This window comes from Paroedura picta, chromosome 11 (genome assembly GCF_049243985.1).
Source record: "Paroedura picta isolate Pp20150507F chromosome 11, Ppicta_v3.0, whole genome shotgun sequence".
NCBI lineage: Eukaryota > Metazoa > Chordata > Lepidosauria > Squamata > Gekkonidae > Paroedura > Paroedura picta.
In genome coordinates, this window is record NC_135379.1 from 10,902,501 (window position 1) to 10,923,750 (window position 21,250).

Below are 21,250 nucleotides of genomic sequence, written 5' to 3' on the forward strand. Positions count from 1 at the left end.
AGGGGCTCATGGGAATTGTAGTCCATGGACATTTGGGGGGCCGCAGTTTGACTACCCCTGGTTTACACAAACCACATTTCATCACTGAGCCTGAACATCTGAGTTGAAACATGATCTCCTTGCAGTTTGAGGATTTTGAAAAGGGGAAAGTGTGGTCTGTACCACCATGTTCCTTGGCTCCTTCATTCGTGCGCAGCAGTGTCACCCAAAGGCAAACACTGCAACGACCTCAGGAACAAGGATGCTTGCTACAGAAGGGCCTTATTGTTTTAACGGAGGCAGCATGAATTTTAATTTTCTGCTTTTGAACAACAGGTTTTTTGAATTGCTTATTCCCCTTAATTCCACTCAAAATATATGTTTAAAAGGTGCAGCCAAACCAAGCGTTTTGCATTTCAAAATACTGGCGACACTTCTGCAGCCAGAAGCAACGAACAGTTACGTTACCTGCAAGGTACAGCAGAGGGCGCATGAATAACATGTTATGCACAAATGCCTTGCAGCAACTGCCACAGTTTAGGTGGCAAAGGAAAAACAGGCTGCAACAAAAGCAGCGCTTCTCCACCCCCAAAGCCCTCCTGGGCTCTAAACGTTTGTGTTGAAGTACCCTTGACCTTGTAATACCTTAGAGCAGTCTTTCTCAACTTTTTAACCATTGAGAAACCCCTGAAATATTATTCAGGCTTCGAGAAACCCCTGTAGTGGTGCACTCACAAAGAATATGGTTGGGAAGCACAGTTGTGTACATATCTACCTGGGACCCCTCCTCTTCCCACCCCCTCCAGGCCCATCATTGGCCATGGGGAGGGGGGCAGGTCGACATGGCCTAATATGGTCATATATATCTCTATATCTCTATATCTCTATATCTCTATCTATCTATCTATCTATCTATCTATCTATCTATCTATCTATCTATCTATCTATCTATCTATCTATCTATCTATCTATCTATCTATCTATCTATCTATCTATCTATCTATCTATCTATCTATCTATCTATCTATCTATCACCTACCTACCTACCTACCTACCCATCCATCCATCCATCTATATGTATATATATATATGTGTGTGTGTGTGTGTGTGTGTGTGTGTGTGTGTGTGTATATAAACTCTCACCCATTCAGGAAACCCTTAGAGTCAAGCAGGTATAACACATAGCCAATATAAATGTGGTGTGAAAAATTTAAAGAGCTGCTCTTAATCCATCAAGGAGCAACTAACATGGTATTTACACACAAAGGAAACTGCCTTATAGTAAATCAGTCCTTTGGTCCACTTTGTACTCTGACTGACAGCGGGTTTCCAGGGTCTCAGGCAAAGGTCTTTTACATCATCTATTGCCTGGTCCTTTTAAATGAGGATGCTGGGGACTGAAGCTGGGACCGTCCGTGTGCAAAGGAGAAACTCTTCCACTGAGCCATGGCCCGTCTACACAAATATTAACTCAGCAAAGTTTTGTACACAACTGCCAGGTTTTAAAGGTAAAGGTAAAGGTATCCCCTGTGCAAGCACCGAGTCATGTCTGACCCTTGGGGTGACGCCCTCCAGCGTTTTCATGGCAGACTCAATACGGGGTGGTTTGCCAGTGCCTTCCCCAGTCATTACCGTTTACCCCCCAGCAAGCTGGGTGCTCATTTTACCGACCTCGGAAGGATGGAAGGCTGAGTCAACCTTGAACCGGCTGCTGGGACTGAACTCCCAGCCTCATGGGCAGAGCTTTCAGACTGCATGACTGCTGCCTTACCACCCTGCGCCACAAGAGGCTCTTAACTTGCAGCCTTGCAGGTTTTAAAAGGTGGGAATTGAGGAGCTTTTCAGTTCTGCCCCTTCTAATAATACATCCCTCACCATGCCTATTATGGGCATATTTCTAACTGTATGTATGCCAACTTATTTCTCAATAAACAGGGTTAAGACTAAGCACAATTCTGCCTACTTGCTTGCATCTACTTTGACGACATCTTTGCCCTTCCTTTCTCCACAGCTTTTGCTAAGCAGGCCCAAATTCTAAAAAAATATGTAAATGCTGCGATCAGAATTGTGTAAACTGAGCAAACCAGATCCATGTATGATGACCGAAGCTGGTTTAGCAAATCTGCTAAAAACACCCACTATGCTACTATTATACCAACTGTAACAATAGTAGCATTTCAAACACCTTCTATGCTTTGTGTGTCTTTTACCCAGGCAGAATGTTTTTCTCCATAGCTTGGTTGTCCATTGGCACATTAGTGGCCACGGCCCAGCTTTTCTCACCTAATCACATCCCTCCCTCCTTAGGAGTCATTGCTTTCAAACTATGACTACGGAATACTAAAAACAGGGGAACAAGAAACAGAGAAAGCCTAATTAATGGGTTTAAAGGACTAACTTGCTGTCCCAATGTTTACATACCTGTTTTTGATGTGGTAATATATTGCAAGAGCTACACTGTAAAAGAAAATACAGAATTAGTGTCTCTGCACATCATAGTTTCTATAAATACTATACAATATTAATTGCTCAGAAGGGTCAACCAGCCACAAAGAATTTTTGGCAAAGGGATGTCATTTAAGGAAAAATGAGGCAGCAGCGGTTGCTTTGATAGCAAAGGGTAGCTTTCATTACCCATCTGAATAGCAAATTTGCAGAATAGTTTTGCTCCTGGCATCAACCCCAGCCACGTATTTCAACTTACAAGACGTCCAGAGTCCTGACAGTGTGTGAAGATCAATAGCTACAATGATGTCACACAACAGGAAAAAGGAAGAGATCTTGGGAAACTGATTACACATGACAGTGTACATCCCTTCCCTGGTTGAAGAAGGAAGCAGAAGAACTGCACCTGCAGAGAGAGGCAAACTTCTCCTGCTGCAGAAGTATTTGGGTATGAACATTTTGGTTAGAGCTCTAGACCAGTGGTCCCTAACCCACGGTCCGGCGACCAGTACTGGTTTGTGGATCATTCAATACCAGGCCACGGCTCCTCCTCGTCCTCCTTCCCAGCTGCTGCCTCAGGGGCTGCCCTGCCACTCTGCCGCCAGCTCATCTTTGGTGCTCTCCAGTGGCCGCCACGGCTGGGGCTCCCCCTTGGCGTGGCACTGTGCAGCTGCTGCTGGCAGCGCCCTCCAGTGGGTAGCGGGAAATCAGGGGAGCCGACAGGAAAGCAAGTGGAGCAGGGGCTCAGGCAGTGGCGACGTCCCTCGGCAAAAGACTACCCCCCCCCCGGGCCTCAGTAAAATTGTCAAGCATTGACTGGTCCCCGGTGATAAAAAGGTTGGGGACCACTGCTCTAGAGTATTCAAAAGCACTTCTGTTCAAGCACATCACCTATATGAGGGACTGCAGTAACCCTGAAGAAGAAAGGAAGGGATGTTATTACCTGCATTTTTGAAAATTTATCAGTGATAGTGGTCGGCCTTATTTTGACAGGCTCCCCATCGATGCATCACGTACACAATAAACTAATTAACTAGCGGGGCTCGAATTTCTCTTCAGAACTTTTACAAGAAAACCACTGTCTCTCTGATGTGTCACGAGCAGACAGACATCATGTGGTAATTACACTATAATTTTTATTTCGTGTGACTTCAAAGTGGAGGAAATCACATTTTAAAAAGAAAGAATAGGAAAGAAAAACAAATTAGGTAGGTCTCTTCTGAATGTTCACGACGTCTCCATGAAGGATGGGGCTGGCACAGGGATGCCAAGGTGACAGGAGAGAGAGCTATAACTCTTCTGAAAGTACGAGGAAAACGATTAGAAATCTGAATGCAGAAACGGTGCCTCACATTTAGACTTACACTGGAGCATAGTCAACAGCAACTTCATGAAGGTAACTGAGGCATATTGCTTAAATTGGGTGACCAGAACCTGGATCCTCTATGTCTTGTGAAAGACTTAAAGGTGTTTAAGAAGGGGAGGGGGAATGCTTCAGCTAGCTAGGTGTAGAGGTTAAGAGCGGCAGCTTCTATTTCAGGGTTTCATTCACCACTCCTCCAGGTGCAGCCAGCTGGCTGGCCCTGGATGAGTCACAGTCCTGATAGAGCTGTTCTCCCAATAGCAGTTTCTCTCAGAACTCTCTCAGCCTCATCTATCTCACAGGGTGCCTGTTGTGAGGAAAGGAAGGCAAGACAATTGTAAGCCACTGTGAGACTCCTTTGGGTAGTGAAAAGTGGGGTATAAAAACCGGGGACCATGGCCCACATCTTAACATAGCTTATAGCAGCTTTTCTCAACTTTTTTACCATTGAGAACTCCCTGAAACATCCTTCAGGCTTCAAGAAACCCCAGAAGTAGTATAATTGCGCAGCACATGGTTGGGAAGCATGGCTGCGTACATGCCCATCCGGAGCCCCTCCCCTTCCCATAGACTCTAAACATAGCCCCTCCCCATTGGCCATTTGGGGAGGGGAGGGTGAGGTGACATGACCATATATGGTCATAGCACCTGATAAATGTTTAACAGATTTAAAACATATATTAAAAATCGATGAACTCCCACCGATTTGGAAAACCCTTCCGAGGCCCTCAAGAAACCTTAGGGTTTCACAAAACCTGGTTGAGAAAACCTGGCTATAGCTATGTGCCTGGTTAAGAACAGCTGTTTGGCTTCCAATCCTGCTTCACTGAATTTTCTCTATCTAGACTTAACTATGTGATGGTCCCAGAGAGGATTCTCCCTTTAATCAGCTGTCTTCCTGCCTTTCTGGTGTCCGACCCCTCGCAGCTGGGTCAGCTAGATACACCGCCTCTATCCATCAAAACCTCTTGCAATCTGGGTGCCTCAGATAGTGCCCTCCTAAGCAGACTTACACTCTTCTAAGTCAATGGACTCTGACAGATTTAGATGGGTGTGACTCTGCTTAGGATAGCGCTGACAGTCTATTACATTCCGTCCTCATTTCCCATGAAATTACTCGGTGACCTTGGGCCAGTCACCATCTCTCGGCATGACCACGTCATGGGGCGATTGTGAAGATGAAACAGAAAAAGTGGGAAACAATGTACGCCACCCTGAGCTTATCAGAGGGAGGGTGGAATAAAAATATATCCCCCCAGCTCACATTACAACCATCATGTAAATTCCTAGGCAAAAAAAGAAAAAAAGAATCAGATTAGAGCTGAGAATTTGATTCCCTCTCCCCTTCTGCTTTTGCAAAGTAATAATTCAAAAATAATATCTATACATGTCTTTGAGAGAAATAATTCAATACCCACCATTTAATTGTATATTTGAGGTTGGGCTGGCTGACTGTGCTGTCATCCAGGAAAATCGTGGAACAGGAACTGTATTTCCTTCTCAATTGACCAGGAGGATGCTAGAAAACAACATGCAAGAAGAACAATAGCAGTCACATAATACAAAGGGTATTTCCCCCTTAGTCAGAGAGTACTATTAAGTAAACAGTTCCTCCGCTGTTGTACACACATGCAGACACGTCCACAGCAGCCAGGTTAATGGAGATGCAGGGGTGGGTGGAAGGGGGCGAGATGTAGAACTCTTATGTATCCTGTGAATTGTAAAGAAATCTGCTACTAGCTTGAACAACTCAAAGATATTAGCATCCACAGACATACAATGCTGATGCTTAAGTACTGAAATTCCAGAGAGGAAGATGTGAGAAGACATAAGCAGAAGGTGCATGCCATTCCCAAATCTCATTCCCAAATGTGGAATGGATAAAGAAAGTGATGTTCTTCAGACCGGACAATATTAACCCCCCCTCTATCAGACAAAAGAAACGAGCACTTAAAATCAATAGAAAAGGTTTGTCCACAAAAATAATGTTTTCTTAAGTGAGGTCATCTTTGTTTACACCCTGATCCAAAATGTACGAAAAAAAATGTCTCCCAGCACATTTTCAAGTCCCTGGTTTTCTCTAGCTTTCCCATTTCTTCTCTGTTGTCCAGAGCAGGGGTAGTCAACCTGTGGTCCTCCAGATGTCCATGGACTACAATTCCCTTGAGCCCCTGCCAGCTCATGGGAATTGTAGTCCATGGACATCTGGAGGACCACAGGTTGACTACCCCTGGTCCAGAGGACAGATGAAAGAGAACTAAACTATGTCCAATTTATATCAAGCAAGGGCTGATATAGGAACAGCATAGGAACTCTCAACCCCAACGACTCCATGCGTCCTTTACTAGCTCTGAGTGTCAACGGCAGCACTTCTTTCACAGTCCCTATCCCCCCCACCAAAAAAATTAACACCTAAGAGAAACAGCACTACATCACTGTAATGTTCAGAGACCACATATAGGTCATCAGCAACCCAAGGTGAAGAGGAAGAAGATAAATGGGAAGCAGGTATATAAAGAGGGTCTAAAACGGTTCCAGAAAAGGACTTGGATAAAACTGAGAGGGTTCAGAGGAGAGTGATGAAGATTACCCGGGGCGTGGGATCCAGGCCCTATGAGGAAAGGCTGAAGGACTGGCTGAAGGACTTGTGAATATTCAGCCTGCAGAAGAAGAGGTTGAGAAGGGACACAATTGCTGCCTTTAAGCAACTGAATGGTTGTCACTTAGAGGAGGGCAGGGAAAGGTTCCTGTTGGCAGCAGAGGATAGGACCAGCAGTAATGGGTTTAGAATGGCTAGACATCAGGGAGGGAATTCACAGTGAGAATAGTTGAGCAGTAAGAAGATGTGAGCTCCCCCTCACTGGCAGTCTTTAAGCAGCAGCTGGACAGATACTTATCAAGGATGCTTTAGGCTGATTCTGCACTGAGCACGGGGCTGGACTGGATGGCCTGTTTGGCCCCTTTCAACTCTGTGGGTCTATGATTCTAAGTAGGATTTCACCATATCCAAATGGATCACTAGATGTAGCAGTCAATAGAAGTACATGGAATGAACCCCGCCTGTCTCTGAAGCCGGGCACCAATCGAGCGCCCAAGTAATTATAGGTTGGTGTGGAAAAGTTGTAAAAATATATTATTTGGTATTAAAGAAGGAAATGATTCGGGTGTACCTTCTGTCACACCATCTGTTATTTCACATATTTCCATGTAATTAAGTCTTTGGGCACATTTCTTAACTAAACTCCGGTATCCTCTGAGAAAGGGAAAAGAGGGCACGCTGATAAAAAAAAATCCCTGAGCTCCAACTTCAATGCAAAACAGACCATATGAAACGGCCTCGTATACAACATCTAGGAAATATTGTTTACTTCAGTCGATGACGGTTCTCCGAGGACACCAGCAAAGGTCTTTTCAAACCAGGCCACCCAAAACCTTGGATTTTAGGTGTGAGCTCTCTCAGAACGTACAGCTCCACTCTCCCCAATGCAGGGTAAAAACTCTCAACCTTCCGCTCCGCAAGAAAGCCCATGTTTGTCATACTTTCTTAATCGATCGCCTCTCTGGACAAGTTCTATAACCTAGAGAATATGTAGGTATCTTCAGGCACTGTGACATGCGTCTATTCTGAGCGACATTTAATTTAAAATGCCAGTGAAGGCAACATCTTATTCTTAAGGTAAAGGGAAAGGTATCCCCTGTGCAAGCACCGGGTCATGTCTGACCCTTGGGGTGACGCCCTCCAGCGTTTTCTTGGCAGACTCAATACGGGGTGGTTTGCCAGTGCCTTCCCCAGTCATTACCGTTTACCCCCCAGCAAGCTGGGTACTCATTTTACCGACCTCGGAAGAATGGAAGGCTGAGTCAACCTTGAGACGGCTGCTGGGATTGAACTCCCAGCCTCATGGGCAGAGCTTTCAGACTGCATGTCTGCTGCCTTACCACTCTGTGCCACAAGAGGCTCATCTTATTCTTACATGGCTACAAATTTATATTTTACCTAAAGCAAATTCAGAATGCCGAGAAAAGCATAATATAAATGCTTAATTAATCTTCCTGCAGCTGTAGAATATGCAATTTGCTGTTCACTTGTGATTTAAAAGAGCCATGGAAGTTTTCCCAGCAGCACAGGAACCAGGGGAAGGATGCTCTGAAGCTGAATGCAAGGAGAGGGAGGTTAAGATTTCGACAGCTGGAATATCAGTCGTTTAAGGTGGGATGTTGGGAGTGAGTGAGAAGGGGTTTTTGAAGGGTTAGTTCAGCCCTTCTCAACTTTTTTTACCACTGAGAACCCCCTGAAACATTCTTCATGCTTTGAGAAACCCCAGAAGTGGCACGATCGTCCAGAATATGGTTGGGAAGTAGAGCTGTGGACACGCCCACCCAGGGCCCCTCCCCTTCCCACCCTCTCCAGGCCCATCATTGGCCATGGAGGGGGGTGTCAACATGACCATATATAGTCTTATCACGTGATAAATGTTTAACAAATTAGATAGATAGATAGATAGACAGACAGACAGACAGACAGACAGACAGACAGACAGCCCTCAGGGTTTCATGAAAGCCTGGGCTAGTTTAACAGGAGTATTTATTAATGATCTTCGGTTAAGTTCTCCTGTCTGGGTAACTGAGTGTAATAAGGTATTACAGTACACCAGCCACGTTTGTTGGATCTAGCATACAGCTTAGTCACAACAAAGTGCTGTGTTTATATGAAACCTAGTGGGGTTTCCTTTCTTGGCGTGCAGTCTAAAACCTGAAACCCCCCACCTCTCTGTTGCTTGTTAATATTTACCTCGGCTTGTATTTTTTCCTTTAAATAAGCTTTCTGTTATGTTTACTGGAGAGTAAATCAGCTTGCTCCCTGTCAGCTCACTTCATAACTCAGCAGTCACAAACTGGAGTGAGCCGATGTGCTGTTTCTTCAAACCTCGTTTCCCCCCCAGGAAATCCCCCCAGGGAGCCAACCCATCATCTTTTTATTGATTCGTTAGAGCGGAGGACTTTACTTGAAGCTGCCTCAAAAAAAAACCCACTGGGCTTTAAAAAGTGAGTGGCTATAAATCCTTTAAAAATGTTATTCCTTCTAAAAGGTTCCTAGGAAAATGACTACCGTGTTAAGAAGATTCCAAAGACTAGTTCAGCTGACGATGTTTCCCTCTCTCCCACATTCTCTTATCAGGGGTAGTCAAACTGCAACCCTCCAGATGTCCATGGACTACAATTCCCATGAGCCCCTGCCAGCGAACGCTGGCAGGGGCTCATGGGATTTGTAGTCCATGGACATCTGGAGGGCCGCAGTTTGACGACCCCTGTTTTAGATTCTCAAGACTCAAACACAACCTGGCCTGCCCCTAGAGCAAGCTTTCTGAACAAGGGTTTTATGAAACCCTGGGGTTTCTTTAATGTGTTGACCATTTATTGGGTGATATGATCATATATGGCCATGTGGACCTGCTATCCCTCCCAAAATGGCGAATTATATGCCTGGAGGGGAGGGGAAGGGGAGGGACCTTGAGTGGGCGTGTACACAGCTAGGCTTCCTAACCACATTCTGCACAATCACACCACTTCTGGGGTTTCTTGAATCCTGAAGAATATTTCAGGGGTCGAGAAAGGCTGCTATAGATAAATCCATCTTACTTTCCTCCTGTATTTTCCTCTCCAGAAAATTTATCTCTCCTTTCCCATAGTGTCTCTCCTTTCTCACCTAACTTGTATTATGACCCCCCCCCCAATGTTCAGCAATATGGAGCAACAGGTGGAGAATGTGAACAAGTGGTACTCCCTGACAGTCAAGTAGCATTATCCAAAAAACTGATATAAAGCTTGTTCTTGGAAGACAGCCCCTGCCTATTTAAATAGCATTCAAACCAAAGGAAACAGCTAGAAATCAAGGTCCTTAAATTTCTGCCCTGGGTCTTTGTTGTCTGAAGTTGTAAAGAAACGTCACTGCTGTTATTTGGCACACAGTCTCAGCCCTGCCTCCTTTGTGAACTTCCAAGCCCTTGCTGGATGGTTTTGTTGCTTCTGATATTTTATTCAGAGGAAAACAGGTTGTAAAGGAGGAACTCTAATCTTCAGCCAAACGCTTCTTATCGAAACTAGAACAGCATGAAAGAAACTGAGAAGAAAATGTACAACTTCAGAAGTGCTTGCGATACAGTTAGCTGTTGACTCATTCCTACATAACCAACCATCTTATTCTGTACATTAACAGGATTTACTTTTAATATGCAAAATATTGGAAACGGCATAGCTCAGGATGGCAACATAACAAGTCAACAAATAAACTGACAAAGCAAAAGAGATGAAAGGCATGAGGGGCCAAACCTGCAGCAATACACCAAGATCAGACATTTCTAATGCAAAATAGCTCGGTGGATCTATCCTTAAAATGTCAAACTGCAGCACAACTCCCAGACATGATCTACTTTATTCAGTGAGACAGCACAGTTCTTATGAAATCAGTAATACATTGTTCTGTGCTGCAGGAACTAGGCACAGCTGAAAGGCCTTCATCAGACCTGAACACGGACTTATTTTCATGGGTGAAGAGCTCTCTCTCTCATTTTTCCATTCGCACCCTCTCATTATACCCAGAGATGAAGATGAACCTTGCCAGATTATGCAGCAACCCAAAAGACTACAGGCTCAGTGGTTCAGCATGTACTTCCTGTAAAGAAGGTCCCAAGGTTTCAATATCCCACATCGCCAGTTAAAAATATCAGGGAGCAGTTGTTCTCAAAGACTTCCCTCTGACCTTGGTGATCTGTTGCTGTTCACAATAGATAACAGTGACCCTGGTTGGCCAATGACCAAACTCAATAGAATAGGAACTGCATTTGTGACTTAGCTCAATGGCTTGGCTTGAGGGACAAGCCTCCAATGTCAGAGCCCTTCTCTAAGCTGCTGACGTTATCACCAGGACAGAAGCAAGACATGGAGGTGGACCTAGGTGACCATATCTAAGTGACCAGATCTCTTCTTCGCCACAGTTTTGTCCTTGACTAACACAAGATGAACAAAGCTGCAATGTAGTTACCCTAATTAATGCAATGGCATTTACCGGGGGGACGGGATGGGACGGGGGACACCTGCCATAGCTTACTTTGGATACAGGAAAGGCATGTCCATAATATGACTTTAACGTGTAGATCATTGGAATTGATTATTCCACACACGCACAGACTCACACAGGAAGAGCAGCTGAGGGGTCATTTGTGAGCATGGCCAGGAAGAGGACCAAGCCAAAGGTATAAGCAGCTGCATAATAATGTCCGTCATTTTAACTGTACCAAAGGATTTACCTGTCTAATCTGGGGGAAAAGAAATCAAGAAACCCTTCCTTCCTTTCAAAGGCCAACAAAGCTCCCCGTCTCTTTTAGTTGGCTTGTATTTTCAAAAGGCTACCATCTCTCTTTCTCTCTTTACAGCTTGACTAAGTTCGGAGAAAGAATGAAAGAGGATAAAACACAGACTGCAAGAGGCAGCACGTGTATAGGTAAGAAGCACTTCACAAGGCCCTGTTGCCAGTTCTGTATGGAACAAAAATGAAGGTCACCACCAGCACTTCAATGGAGGTGAGGGAAGAATCCACCAATACAATAGGATTTAGAAGAAGGAGAAAAAAATCTCTCTGATTCTTTGCTTCCCAAATCTCTTGCCAGACAAGCATGGGGGGGGGGGGGGGACTGCCTGCTGTCCTATTAAAAAGTCACCTTGTCATCCATACGAGGCGGGACTTCCTTCCTCGCCATAATAGGAAAGTGACAGATGACGCGAGTTGATTGACGTGCCATAAGAACATCTATTACGTCAACCGACATTCTCACATATGTCAGATTAAGCTAAAGGCTGGTAATTTGTGACATTTCATGAGAACGATACCTATATTTGAGCTAAAAAAGTAAGTATTTTCTGAGTGAGTGGCAGAAAAAAAAAAACCAGAAGCAAAACCAACCATTAGAAAGAGAGTTTGACACAGTGGCCCTAGGGATTCTGAGAAACAAGTTTAAATGTGTATTGAGGGAGACAATGCCCCGTCAATACACATTTAAACTCTTCCTCAAATAGGCTGCCAGAATATAATATAATATATATAACACAGCTACAAAAATTCTAAAACTATGAAACCCACTGTTTCCCAGAAAGCAGTATCGATGCCAAGAACTTTTAAGTCTCATTAGCTAATTCAGTGGTTAAAGCCCGTGTTAATAGCAACACGGTATTGGTTCCGATAGCAAAATTTTCTACACATAAACTGTTTAACAAAACTTAGTGCTCAGGACAGGTCAGCCTGGAATTCCCAACTAGGAATCAGGAGCAATCAGGGAGATTATTTCAACTTACATGGGAAACTGTTATCTGGTTATTTAAGGCAGGGGTAGTCAACCTGCAGTTCTCCAGGCGTCTGCTGGCAGGGGCTCATGGGAATTGTAGTCCATGAACATCTAGAGCAGGGGTAGTCAAACTGTGGCCCTCCAGATGTTCATGGACTACAATTCCCAGAAGCCCCTGCCAGCATTCGCTGTCAGGGGCTTCTGGGAATTGTAGTCCATGAACATCTGGAGGACCACAGGTTGACTACCCCTGATTTAAGGTATCTGCACCTGGATGGCACAGGCTAGCCCAATCTTGCCAGATCTCAAAAGTTATCTGGTTCATATTCGGATAGGAGACCAACAAGGAATTCCAAGGTCACTGTGTCAAGGAAAGCAATGGAAAACCACCTCTGAGCATCTCTTGCCTTGGAAACCCAGCGCTGGCAGGGGCTCATGGTAATTGTAGTCCATGGACATTTGGAGAGCCACAATTCGGCCACCCCTGCCCTGTAGGATCACCACAAGTTGACTGTGATTGGACGGCACTTTGCACACACACACAGCGTTTCTTTGCAATCTCTTTGAGAGGAGTGGTTTTCGCCATACCTCCACAGCTGCCACACCTGCTCCAGCAATGTGTACATTTGGAGCCCACACAGTCAGATCAGACAGACGGGTTATGTAACAATGCTGATGATGGGCCTGTGGCGATACCACCACACACATCAGTCGGGCCTCACACTACCGACTGTAGACTGCCGCTAAATGGGAGCCAGGGAGGCACGAGCAACGAGTATTCCTAAGTGAAATGCAAGTAAACCAAAAGCAGAAGACTCAAAAAGGCTCCGTAATCTTCTTCCTCATCCATGTCTTAGCCAAAGCAAGCTCCCGAGGAACCAGTAACACCAGCCCAGTGGTTCTCAGCCTGGGGGTCGGGACCCCTTTGGGGGTTGAATGATCCTTTCACAGGGGTCACGGCAGGGTGAGTAGCTTAGCCAGGGGGGCGCTACCACTGTTGCTGTTCCTCCTGTAGGTGTCTGTCTGGAGCAGCAGAAAAGTGTGAGATGGGCATGGTGGGACAAGAAGCAGAACTGAGAAACCCATTTATATACAATCATGAACAATGGATCTTCACGCCATTGGTCAGTTTTGGTTTAATTTCTGTGAAAGGACACTTGCATAACTTTATGGCTGGGGGTCACCACAACATGAGGAACTGCATTAAAGGGTCGCAGCATTAGGAGGGTTGGGAATCACTGCCATAGTATGTCAGTTACCAACAGCCATGAAAGCCACGTGATACGAAGAAAACCAAGGAACACTCCCGCAGCAACCAAAAGACATCCACATGACCCACTCCTCTGTAGCCATTCAGATGACTGCCTGATGACAAACCTATCATAGCATAAGCTTAGGTGGATGTGAGCATATTTTGCCAGGTGCAGCAAAGTAAACCATCTGTCAGCAAGACTGTGTTCCCCCACCGCCATGAAACACACACGGAGAACAGGGACACGTCTACAGTCCAAGCAACCAAAACAACTCCTCAGTGTGCCAAAGGACAGCCCTCAGGAAGAGGCAAAAGGCATGTATTGTTGACATCCCCCAGACCTATGCTAACGCCACCAGATTAAACAGGGATGCAAAGTTACTCTGCAGCCTCACTTTTAACATTAGCTACAATTTGCATGATTTTGGCTGGACATATAACATCCAGATTCAGATTCATCCATAAGCTATCCTTTCCTTCTCTGCTTCTCCAATGTATATCTAAAAGAAGGGAGAAGTAAAGGAAAAATGCAGCTCAAGTGTGATTAGTTCTGTTCACTTCCTTGAATTCTATGCACCTTAGGAGCCTATTTAATAAGCTGAAGTTAGTCAAAGGATGCTCAGGTTCATACAACATATTTATAAAGTACTCCATGATACTACTATGAAATCACATGTGCCCCTTTTACTTCCATTGTCTATACACTGTCAATTTATTTGCCAATAAACGTTGAATGTCTATTCACAAATGCTAATTCAGAAAAGGATTGTGTTCTACTTACATGGTTTATATAGAGACTCTTGCGTTTTTCCCGCACTGTGGAAATATAAACATGTAGAAGAAATGTTATATTTGCCTTCTTATTTTTGCACAAAAAAGATGGTACATGGTAATAGAGGTGCTTCTTTATTTTTTCAGTATCTTCTGTAATCATAAATAGAATAAAATATCATTTCTTAACATAAAAACAAGGAAAGAAATGGAAAGCATTTCAACATTTCCCATATAAATCTGAAATTTAAATTTGCAACTGCACAGGTTAATGAGAAACCGAATGCAAGTTAACCAACAGGTATTACAATATTGATTCCTAAATTAATGACTCTAGTACTATGATCCAAATGTTCCGTTTGACTGGTACTCCTCTGCACAGACAGAGAAAGCTTTTGATAGGCTTGAATGGCACTATATACGAAATATATGTTTTAATAAGGTTGAAAATGCTATGCAGATTTGCCTGCAATATTTATTACCAGTTAATGACATTTCTTTTATGTAAAGAAAACTTAAGCTATGGTACTGAAAGAATAAGTGCAATATAAAAGTTAGCATGTTGAACTATTGCCGGGGAAATCTACGTTCCATCCCACCTCCAGTCAGGAGAGCTCACTGGGTGATCCTGGGTCTCTTACAGACTCTTACGTTTGTGAGGATAAAATGAGAGAGGGACAAACTATATACTACTCTTTGGGCTCCTTGGAGAAAGAGTCGATAAAAATGGGATGAATGAAAATATAAACCATAAGGTAAAGGTAAAGGTATCCCCTGTGCAAGCACCGGGTCATGTCTGACCCTTGGGGTGACACCCTCTAGCGTTTTCATGGCAGACTCAATACGGGGTGGTTTGCCAGTGCCTTCCCCAGTCATTACCGGTTACCCCCCAGCAAGCTGGGTACTCATTTTACCGACCTCGGAAGGATGGAAGGCTGAGTCAACCTTGAGCCGGCTGCTGGGATCAAACTCCCAGCCTCATGGGCAGACAGCTTCAGACAGCATTTCTGCTGCCTTACCACTCTGTGCCATAAGCTGTCGCTAAGAGAGCCAGTTTGGTGTAGTGGTTACGAGTGCAGACTTCTAATCTGGCATGCCAGGTTCGATTCTGCGTTCCCCCACATGCAAACAGCTGGGTGACCTTGGGCTCGCCACGGCACTGATAAAACTGTTCTGACCGAACAGTGATATCAGCGCTCTCTCAGCCTCACCTACCCCACAGGGTGTCTGTTGTGGGGAGAAGAATGGGAAGGCAGCTGTAAGCCGCTTTGAGCCTCTTTCAGGTAGGGAAAAGCGGCATATAATAACCAACTCTTCTTCTTCTTCTAAAACCCTGAGATACAGTATTGTTTTTTTCCACCAGTTCCTTGAGTTTATATTCCTTTGCACTGCACACAAGGTACAGAGTGACCTCAGAAAACTGGAAACCAACAGTAATAATTACCTGTTCCCTTTTACACTTTGTTAAAATGTAAAGCCTCACAAAACAGGAATTTAAATGAAAGTGAGTGTGTTTCAGGTTGTGGCTGATTCCACTGACAAGCTCCCTCTTGTTTTTCTGTACTTGGTTTTTTTCCAAAACATGTTGCATTATTTTTCAAAGCTAAAAAGGTGGGAGAGCTGCCAAAGTTTCTTAAATTGCTTCTTTATTTTTAAGACCCTGTGCCCTGGTCTAATTTTTGCTACTTAAAATGTTAACCTTTTTAACAAAGGAGAAAGAAAGAAATTGGACAGCATTAAAATAAAGAGGAAATGTGATTTCCCCCCATGTCATTGCACTCTTCTGTTACTCTTTGTGCGGTGTGTTAAGAGACAGCTTTAATGGGGGGACTTCAAAGGACAAAAGGCAATATCCGTGAGTTAATAATTACGCATCAATTACAACTTCTCCTCATTTTGATAGCTTTAAATAATTTAGTGCAGGAACAAAAGCTGCACTGCCTCTAATTCGGGGAATCGCTAATCTTAGAAGCAGTACCATCAAGTGATGATTGCAAATTGCTCCTGCCCAGACTTGCTGCTCTTACATGCAATGACACAGGAGACCTTACCTGAGGTCAAAAGAATCACGTTATCTAAAAATACATAATGCTATGTAATGTTTTCTAAAACAATGACATTAAATGGAAATCAGAGCAGGTCCTCCAAGCTGCCTGATACCCCTATATATCCCCCTCTCTGCCAGGAGCCTCAGTCCCTAGAACTCACCTAGAAGCCAGAGGCTTATGCAGTCAGAAGTCCATCTAGTATGAAACCATCAGGATCAAAACTGTGTACAATTAAACACCTTTCCTGGTGATACAGCCTGAAACACCTGTGCCACACTGCACTTGATTCTTTCAGTAACTCTTCAGGACCCTATGCACCCAGACCATGATAAATTACTAGTGTTTGCAAGACAATAACTCTACATAATGCTAAAAAATAGTGGAGCTTTATTCTCCTTCTCTCTTCCCTCTCTTTGGAAGGGATATTAAAACCTTATCTGTGCTTGTATTCACATAATGTTCCCCGACAAGAGTCTGAGGCTTAGCCATACAGGCTTAGCCATACAGGGGATACCTAACTGGGGGACAGAAGGCCAAGTAGCCCAATGGCGCCAATGGGGCCCAATGACCCATTGAAATGGAGGGCAGCCTGAAATCTCTACTGCTGGAAACCTTGTAGAGCGGAATAGATAATCAGTGATTTGACAATATAAAATAGTTAATCTGCACAGGCACATTAATATTAAAGTGAGAAAAATGGAAGGAAGAATAATCTTAGGTCCAAATGAAGACGGCAATTGATTAAGGGGTGAGGCAGGGAGTCACATCTAAAACATGTGACCTTATTAATGCGTCCCTTGCTAAAGCAATCGAGTTGAATGTTGTGTGACCAAGGCCCGTTATGCACGGCCGCCGAAACGGCGATTTCGGGTCACATGGAAAACGTGAAGGGGGAAGACGCAAAGCACACCGGTTATGCACGGGAGGGGGCATGACGGTGGCAAAACCCAGAGCAACCGATTATGCACGCGGAGATCCCGGCACCACTTCTGGTTGCGCCCTGGTCACCCGGAAGCTGCGCTTTCTTCCGTGTTTCGCTGACGCGGCTTTTTTGGCAGCATGCACTGAAGCTGCGGCCGGTTGCAGCCGGCTCCATGCATTATCGGTGATTTTAGTCGCTGCCATTCCACCCCGATTGTGCGTTATTCCCCCCGTGCATAATGGGTCCAAGGCAGGCCTCCGTAAGGAGAAACATTCACTTGCAGGAGGAATTTTTGACTAACCACCTGTTTTGGGTCATGCTATCATTCCATGTTTCTCTTTGGGGCCGCTATCTTACAACAGTCCTTGAGAGAGTACAATGCTCTTCTTCAGACATGCCTCTCCTGGCGGGCCTCATGGATGAGAACACATTTAATTTCCTACATAGAGAGATCCAGTACATTGTGAATTTGTCCCTAATACTGCAGCCTACTTACCACCTGCTCCTCTTTGGCTTCCATCAAGCTATCTGTCTTATTTTGGGAATGGAATTTCACAACTTTGCAAGCATGGCCTAAATTTAGAAATTCTGAAAAGCATTTTGGGAGCAAGAGGCTGCACGACGACAGCAAAGTTTGCTTTAGAAATAGGAGTTGTCATCCAGAGGATCAGACATTGGTATGGATCAAGGTCTTGAATCAAAAAGAGAGGAGCCTGTATTGCTCTGTCAAGTACCAGACAGCTTATGACTGAGAACTACAAAGCAAGCTACCAGTCTGGGCATGCTAAAAGGGGAAATTATTTTGAGAAAATCTGCATGTTTTACAGCTCACAGTTTCTATAGTCCTGGTGTTGGGAGTGACTCAGCCCACTCCTGTCTCCAGCAATGTTAACTGATGGGAATCAGCAGTACAAAGTTCCCCGAGGCCTATAAAATGGCACTCTCCCCCAGGCCTATGGATGCAACCAGGACAGTTCGAAGTTTGATGGGCTCCCTCCCTCTCCTACTTCGTGGCTCCCCCTACTTGCTAACTGCATTTGATGTCATCTTCAGTCTGGGATAGTGCAAAAGGAGTGTGGGTAAAGGTAAACGTAAAGGTATCCCCTGTGCAAGCACCGGGTGATGTCTGACCCTTGGGGTGACGCCCTCTAGCGTTTTCATGGCAGACTCAATACGGGGTGGTTTGCCAGTGCCTTCCCCAGTCATTACCGTTTACCCCCCAGCAAGCTGGGTACTCATTTTACCGACCTCGGAAGGATGGAAGGCTGGGTCAACCTTGAGCCAGCTGCTGGGATTGAACTCCCAGCCTCATGGGCAAAGCTTCAGAAAGCATGTCGCTGCTTTACCACTCTGCGACACAAGAGGCTCTAGAGTGGGAATAGAGGATTCAAATTGTATTTTACTGTAATCTTATTACTGTGATTTTATTGAATGTTTTATTATTATTATTATTATTATTATTATTATTATTATTATTATTATTATTATTATTATTATTATTATTTAGATTTTTATTCCCCACCACTCCCGGAACCGGCTCATGGCAGGCTACAACAGTCTATCAATAAACCCCCCCCCAATAAAACCCCATTAAAAATTAAAAACAGGACATAAAACTTACAACATATGAGTAGAAAACATGGTGGTATGAGTCAACTATCCGTTCCCCCCATAAACATCCAATAAGGGGAGTGAGCCGCCCAAGCCCATATAGGGAGGGGCGGCATAGAAATTATACTTTAATATTCACAACTAGTCACGTGGGCGGCTCCATTCAGTTAATACATGGCATCCTGAAGCAAATCTGCCTTTCTCCAGATACATTTTTCTAGATAATGGAACCGATTCTCAAAAATGCACTTTCATGTGGCCTTCTAGGCATTAACACAGGAAGAGACTAAAAAACTCTTCCCAGTTCAAATAGTGATGGATGGCAGTATCCTTGCTGGCAAGTATAAGAATCCATTGGTGGATCTCGTTGTCAACATAGCCCCACATGCAGATACTTAATTGCAATCAGTAGCATCAAGCTTAATTGGCTACATGGAATCAGAGCATCACCTTTTTTTCTTGTCCTTCAACTGAATTGAATGGTCAATTCCCGCCCCCCTCCAATTGATCTTCCTGATGGATGGTCTCAAGATTTTTGGATTTGTGAAAGCCACCACATCTAAACTGAATCCTCAACTGAATTTGGGGTTAGAGCGGTAGCTGGCACTGCATCTGAGGCAAAGTTAATCTAATTGGAAAATAGCTATTAAATGTGACCGGTTTGCTAGATCCTTCTTGAATGATATTTTGCCGATCCAATCAGACTTGTACTTTCGTTGGGATGCAGAGCAGCCAATAATGGTGACAGAAATGGTCAATTTTTTAAACTAATAGTTTCCTATTGATCTTCCTGATGAATGCTGACAAGATTTTTGAAGCTGTGAAGCCGCCATGTCTGAATTGAATCCTTGCCCACTTTGCTTCTGAAACAGCGACAGAAGAAAATTGAGGATCTCATCACAAAACACATTCATTATTTTTTACCTGAGAGCTCTGTCCAAGAGACAGTTATTAGACTACTGAAGAAGCCTTCTTCAGCCAAGTATGACTTGGTTATATATATATATATTGTTTTCAAACTGTATTTTTGGGAGGTGGTGAAAGTAATTAAGTGTAAGGAGAACAATCACAGAATTTTCTGGATGACATGTTTGCCCTGGATCTGTTTCAATCTGGCTTCAGGCCTGGTTTTGGGACAAAGACAGTTTTGGTAGCCACAACTACCTAGAAATAGGCAGAGGGGATGCTTCACTCCCTAGAAGTGGCAGGGGGAATATTTCACTGTCTTAACTAGGTCTAACAACAACCTTAGAGACAATACACCCCACCATTTTGTTGAATTACCTAAAATATGGAGTATGAGGAGAACAGATGTCTGCAGGTTTTCTTCTTTTATGTACTTGTTGGAGAGGCCAATTCAGATCTTTGAGAGTTAATTTGGAATGCCCTAGGACTTCATATAGGGAGCCTCTTGTGGCGCAGAGTGGTAAGGCAGCTGTCTGAAAGCTTTGCCCATGAGGCTGGGAGTTCAATCCCAGCAGCCGGCTCAAGGTCGACTCAGCCTTCCATCCTTCCGAGGTCGGTAAAATGAGTACCCAGCTTGCTGGGGGGTAAACGGTCATGACTGGGGAAGGCACTGGCAAACCACCCCATATTGAGTCTGCCATGAAAACGCTAGAGGGCGTCACCCCAAGGGTCAGACATGACTCGGTGCTTGCACAGGGGATACCTTTACCTTTACCTTTAGGACTTCATAGAATCAAAGAGTTGGAAGGTACCTCCTGGGTCATCTAGTCCAACCCCAAAGACTATGAAGGACACCCAAAACCCTATCGCTCATCTACTGTAACGTGCCACCCCCTTGAACCTTCACAGAATCAGCCTCTCTGTCAGATGGCTATCTATCCTCTGTTTAAAAATTTCTAAAGATGGAGAAGCCACCACCTCCCGAGGAAGCCTGTTCCACTGAGAAACTGCTCACTTGATTTTTTCATAAAATTGATTTGGCATACATGGAAAACTTCTATAAGCACCTGCTTTGGGTACTAAAATGCTGATAACATTTGGCTCTATAATTCTATAACTAAACCAACAGGTGCTGATGCTGCCCCGGGCCAATACCTGGATGGCATAGGAGTTTCTCCAGTCATCTCTATGCAATGCGTAGGATGCCTCCCATTTTCCACTCAGTCAACCTAACCATGTCGATTCATGCTTTTGTGACTTCGCAGCTGAATGATTACCGTGCACCTGACATGAGGCTGCCTTTAAACATAACTCAGAAACGCCTGCTGCTGACACAAACAGTTTGCCCTCCATTATATCCGCTTTGAAAGCTTCACACTGGCTGCCTCTGTTTCTAGGCTCAATTTAAGATGCTGGTTTGGACCTATAAATCCGATTGCATATCTCGAGGATCCATCAAGCAGCTGGAGCAATTTCCAATGGCTGCCCATTCGTATAAGGAGGGGGAGTGGTCTGCTCTAGAGCAGGGGTAGTCAACCTGTGGTCCTCCAGATGTTCATGGACTACAATTCCCATGAGCCCCTGCCATGGGAATTATAGTCCATGAACATCTGG

The 21,250-nt window shown here is 44.4% G+C and overlaps 1 protein-coding gene across 1 annotated transcript in view; it reads right to left on the reverse strand.

The window, feature by feature from the left end:
* Positions 1 to 21,250, reverse strand: part of CCNY (cyclin Y) — an 88,139-nt gene that overhangs the window by 13,026 nt on the left and 53,863 nt on the right. The window contains exons 3-5 of the mRNA XM_077304761.1: positions 14,160 to 14,194; positions 5,206 to 5,306; positions 2,401 to 2,436 (exon numbers count right to left, since the gene is read on the reverse strand). Of these exons, the coding sequence (XP_077160876.1) occupies positions 2,401 to 2,436; positions 5,206 to 5,306; positions 14,160 to 14,194 (172 nt within the window). The remainder of the gene's footprint in view (positions 1 to 2,400; positions 2,437 to 5,205; positions 5,307 to 14,159; positions 14,195 to 21,250) is intronic.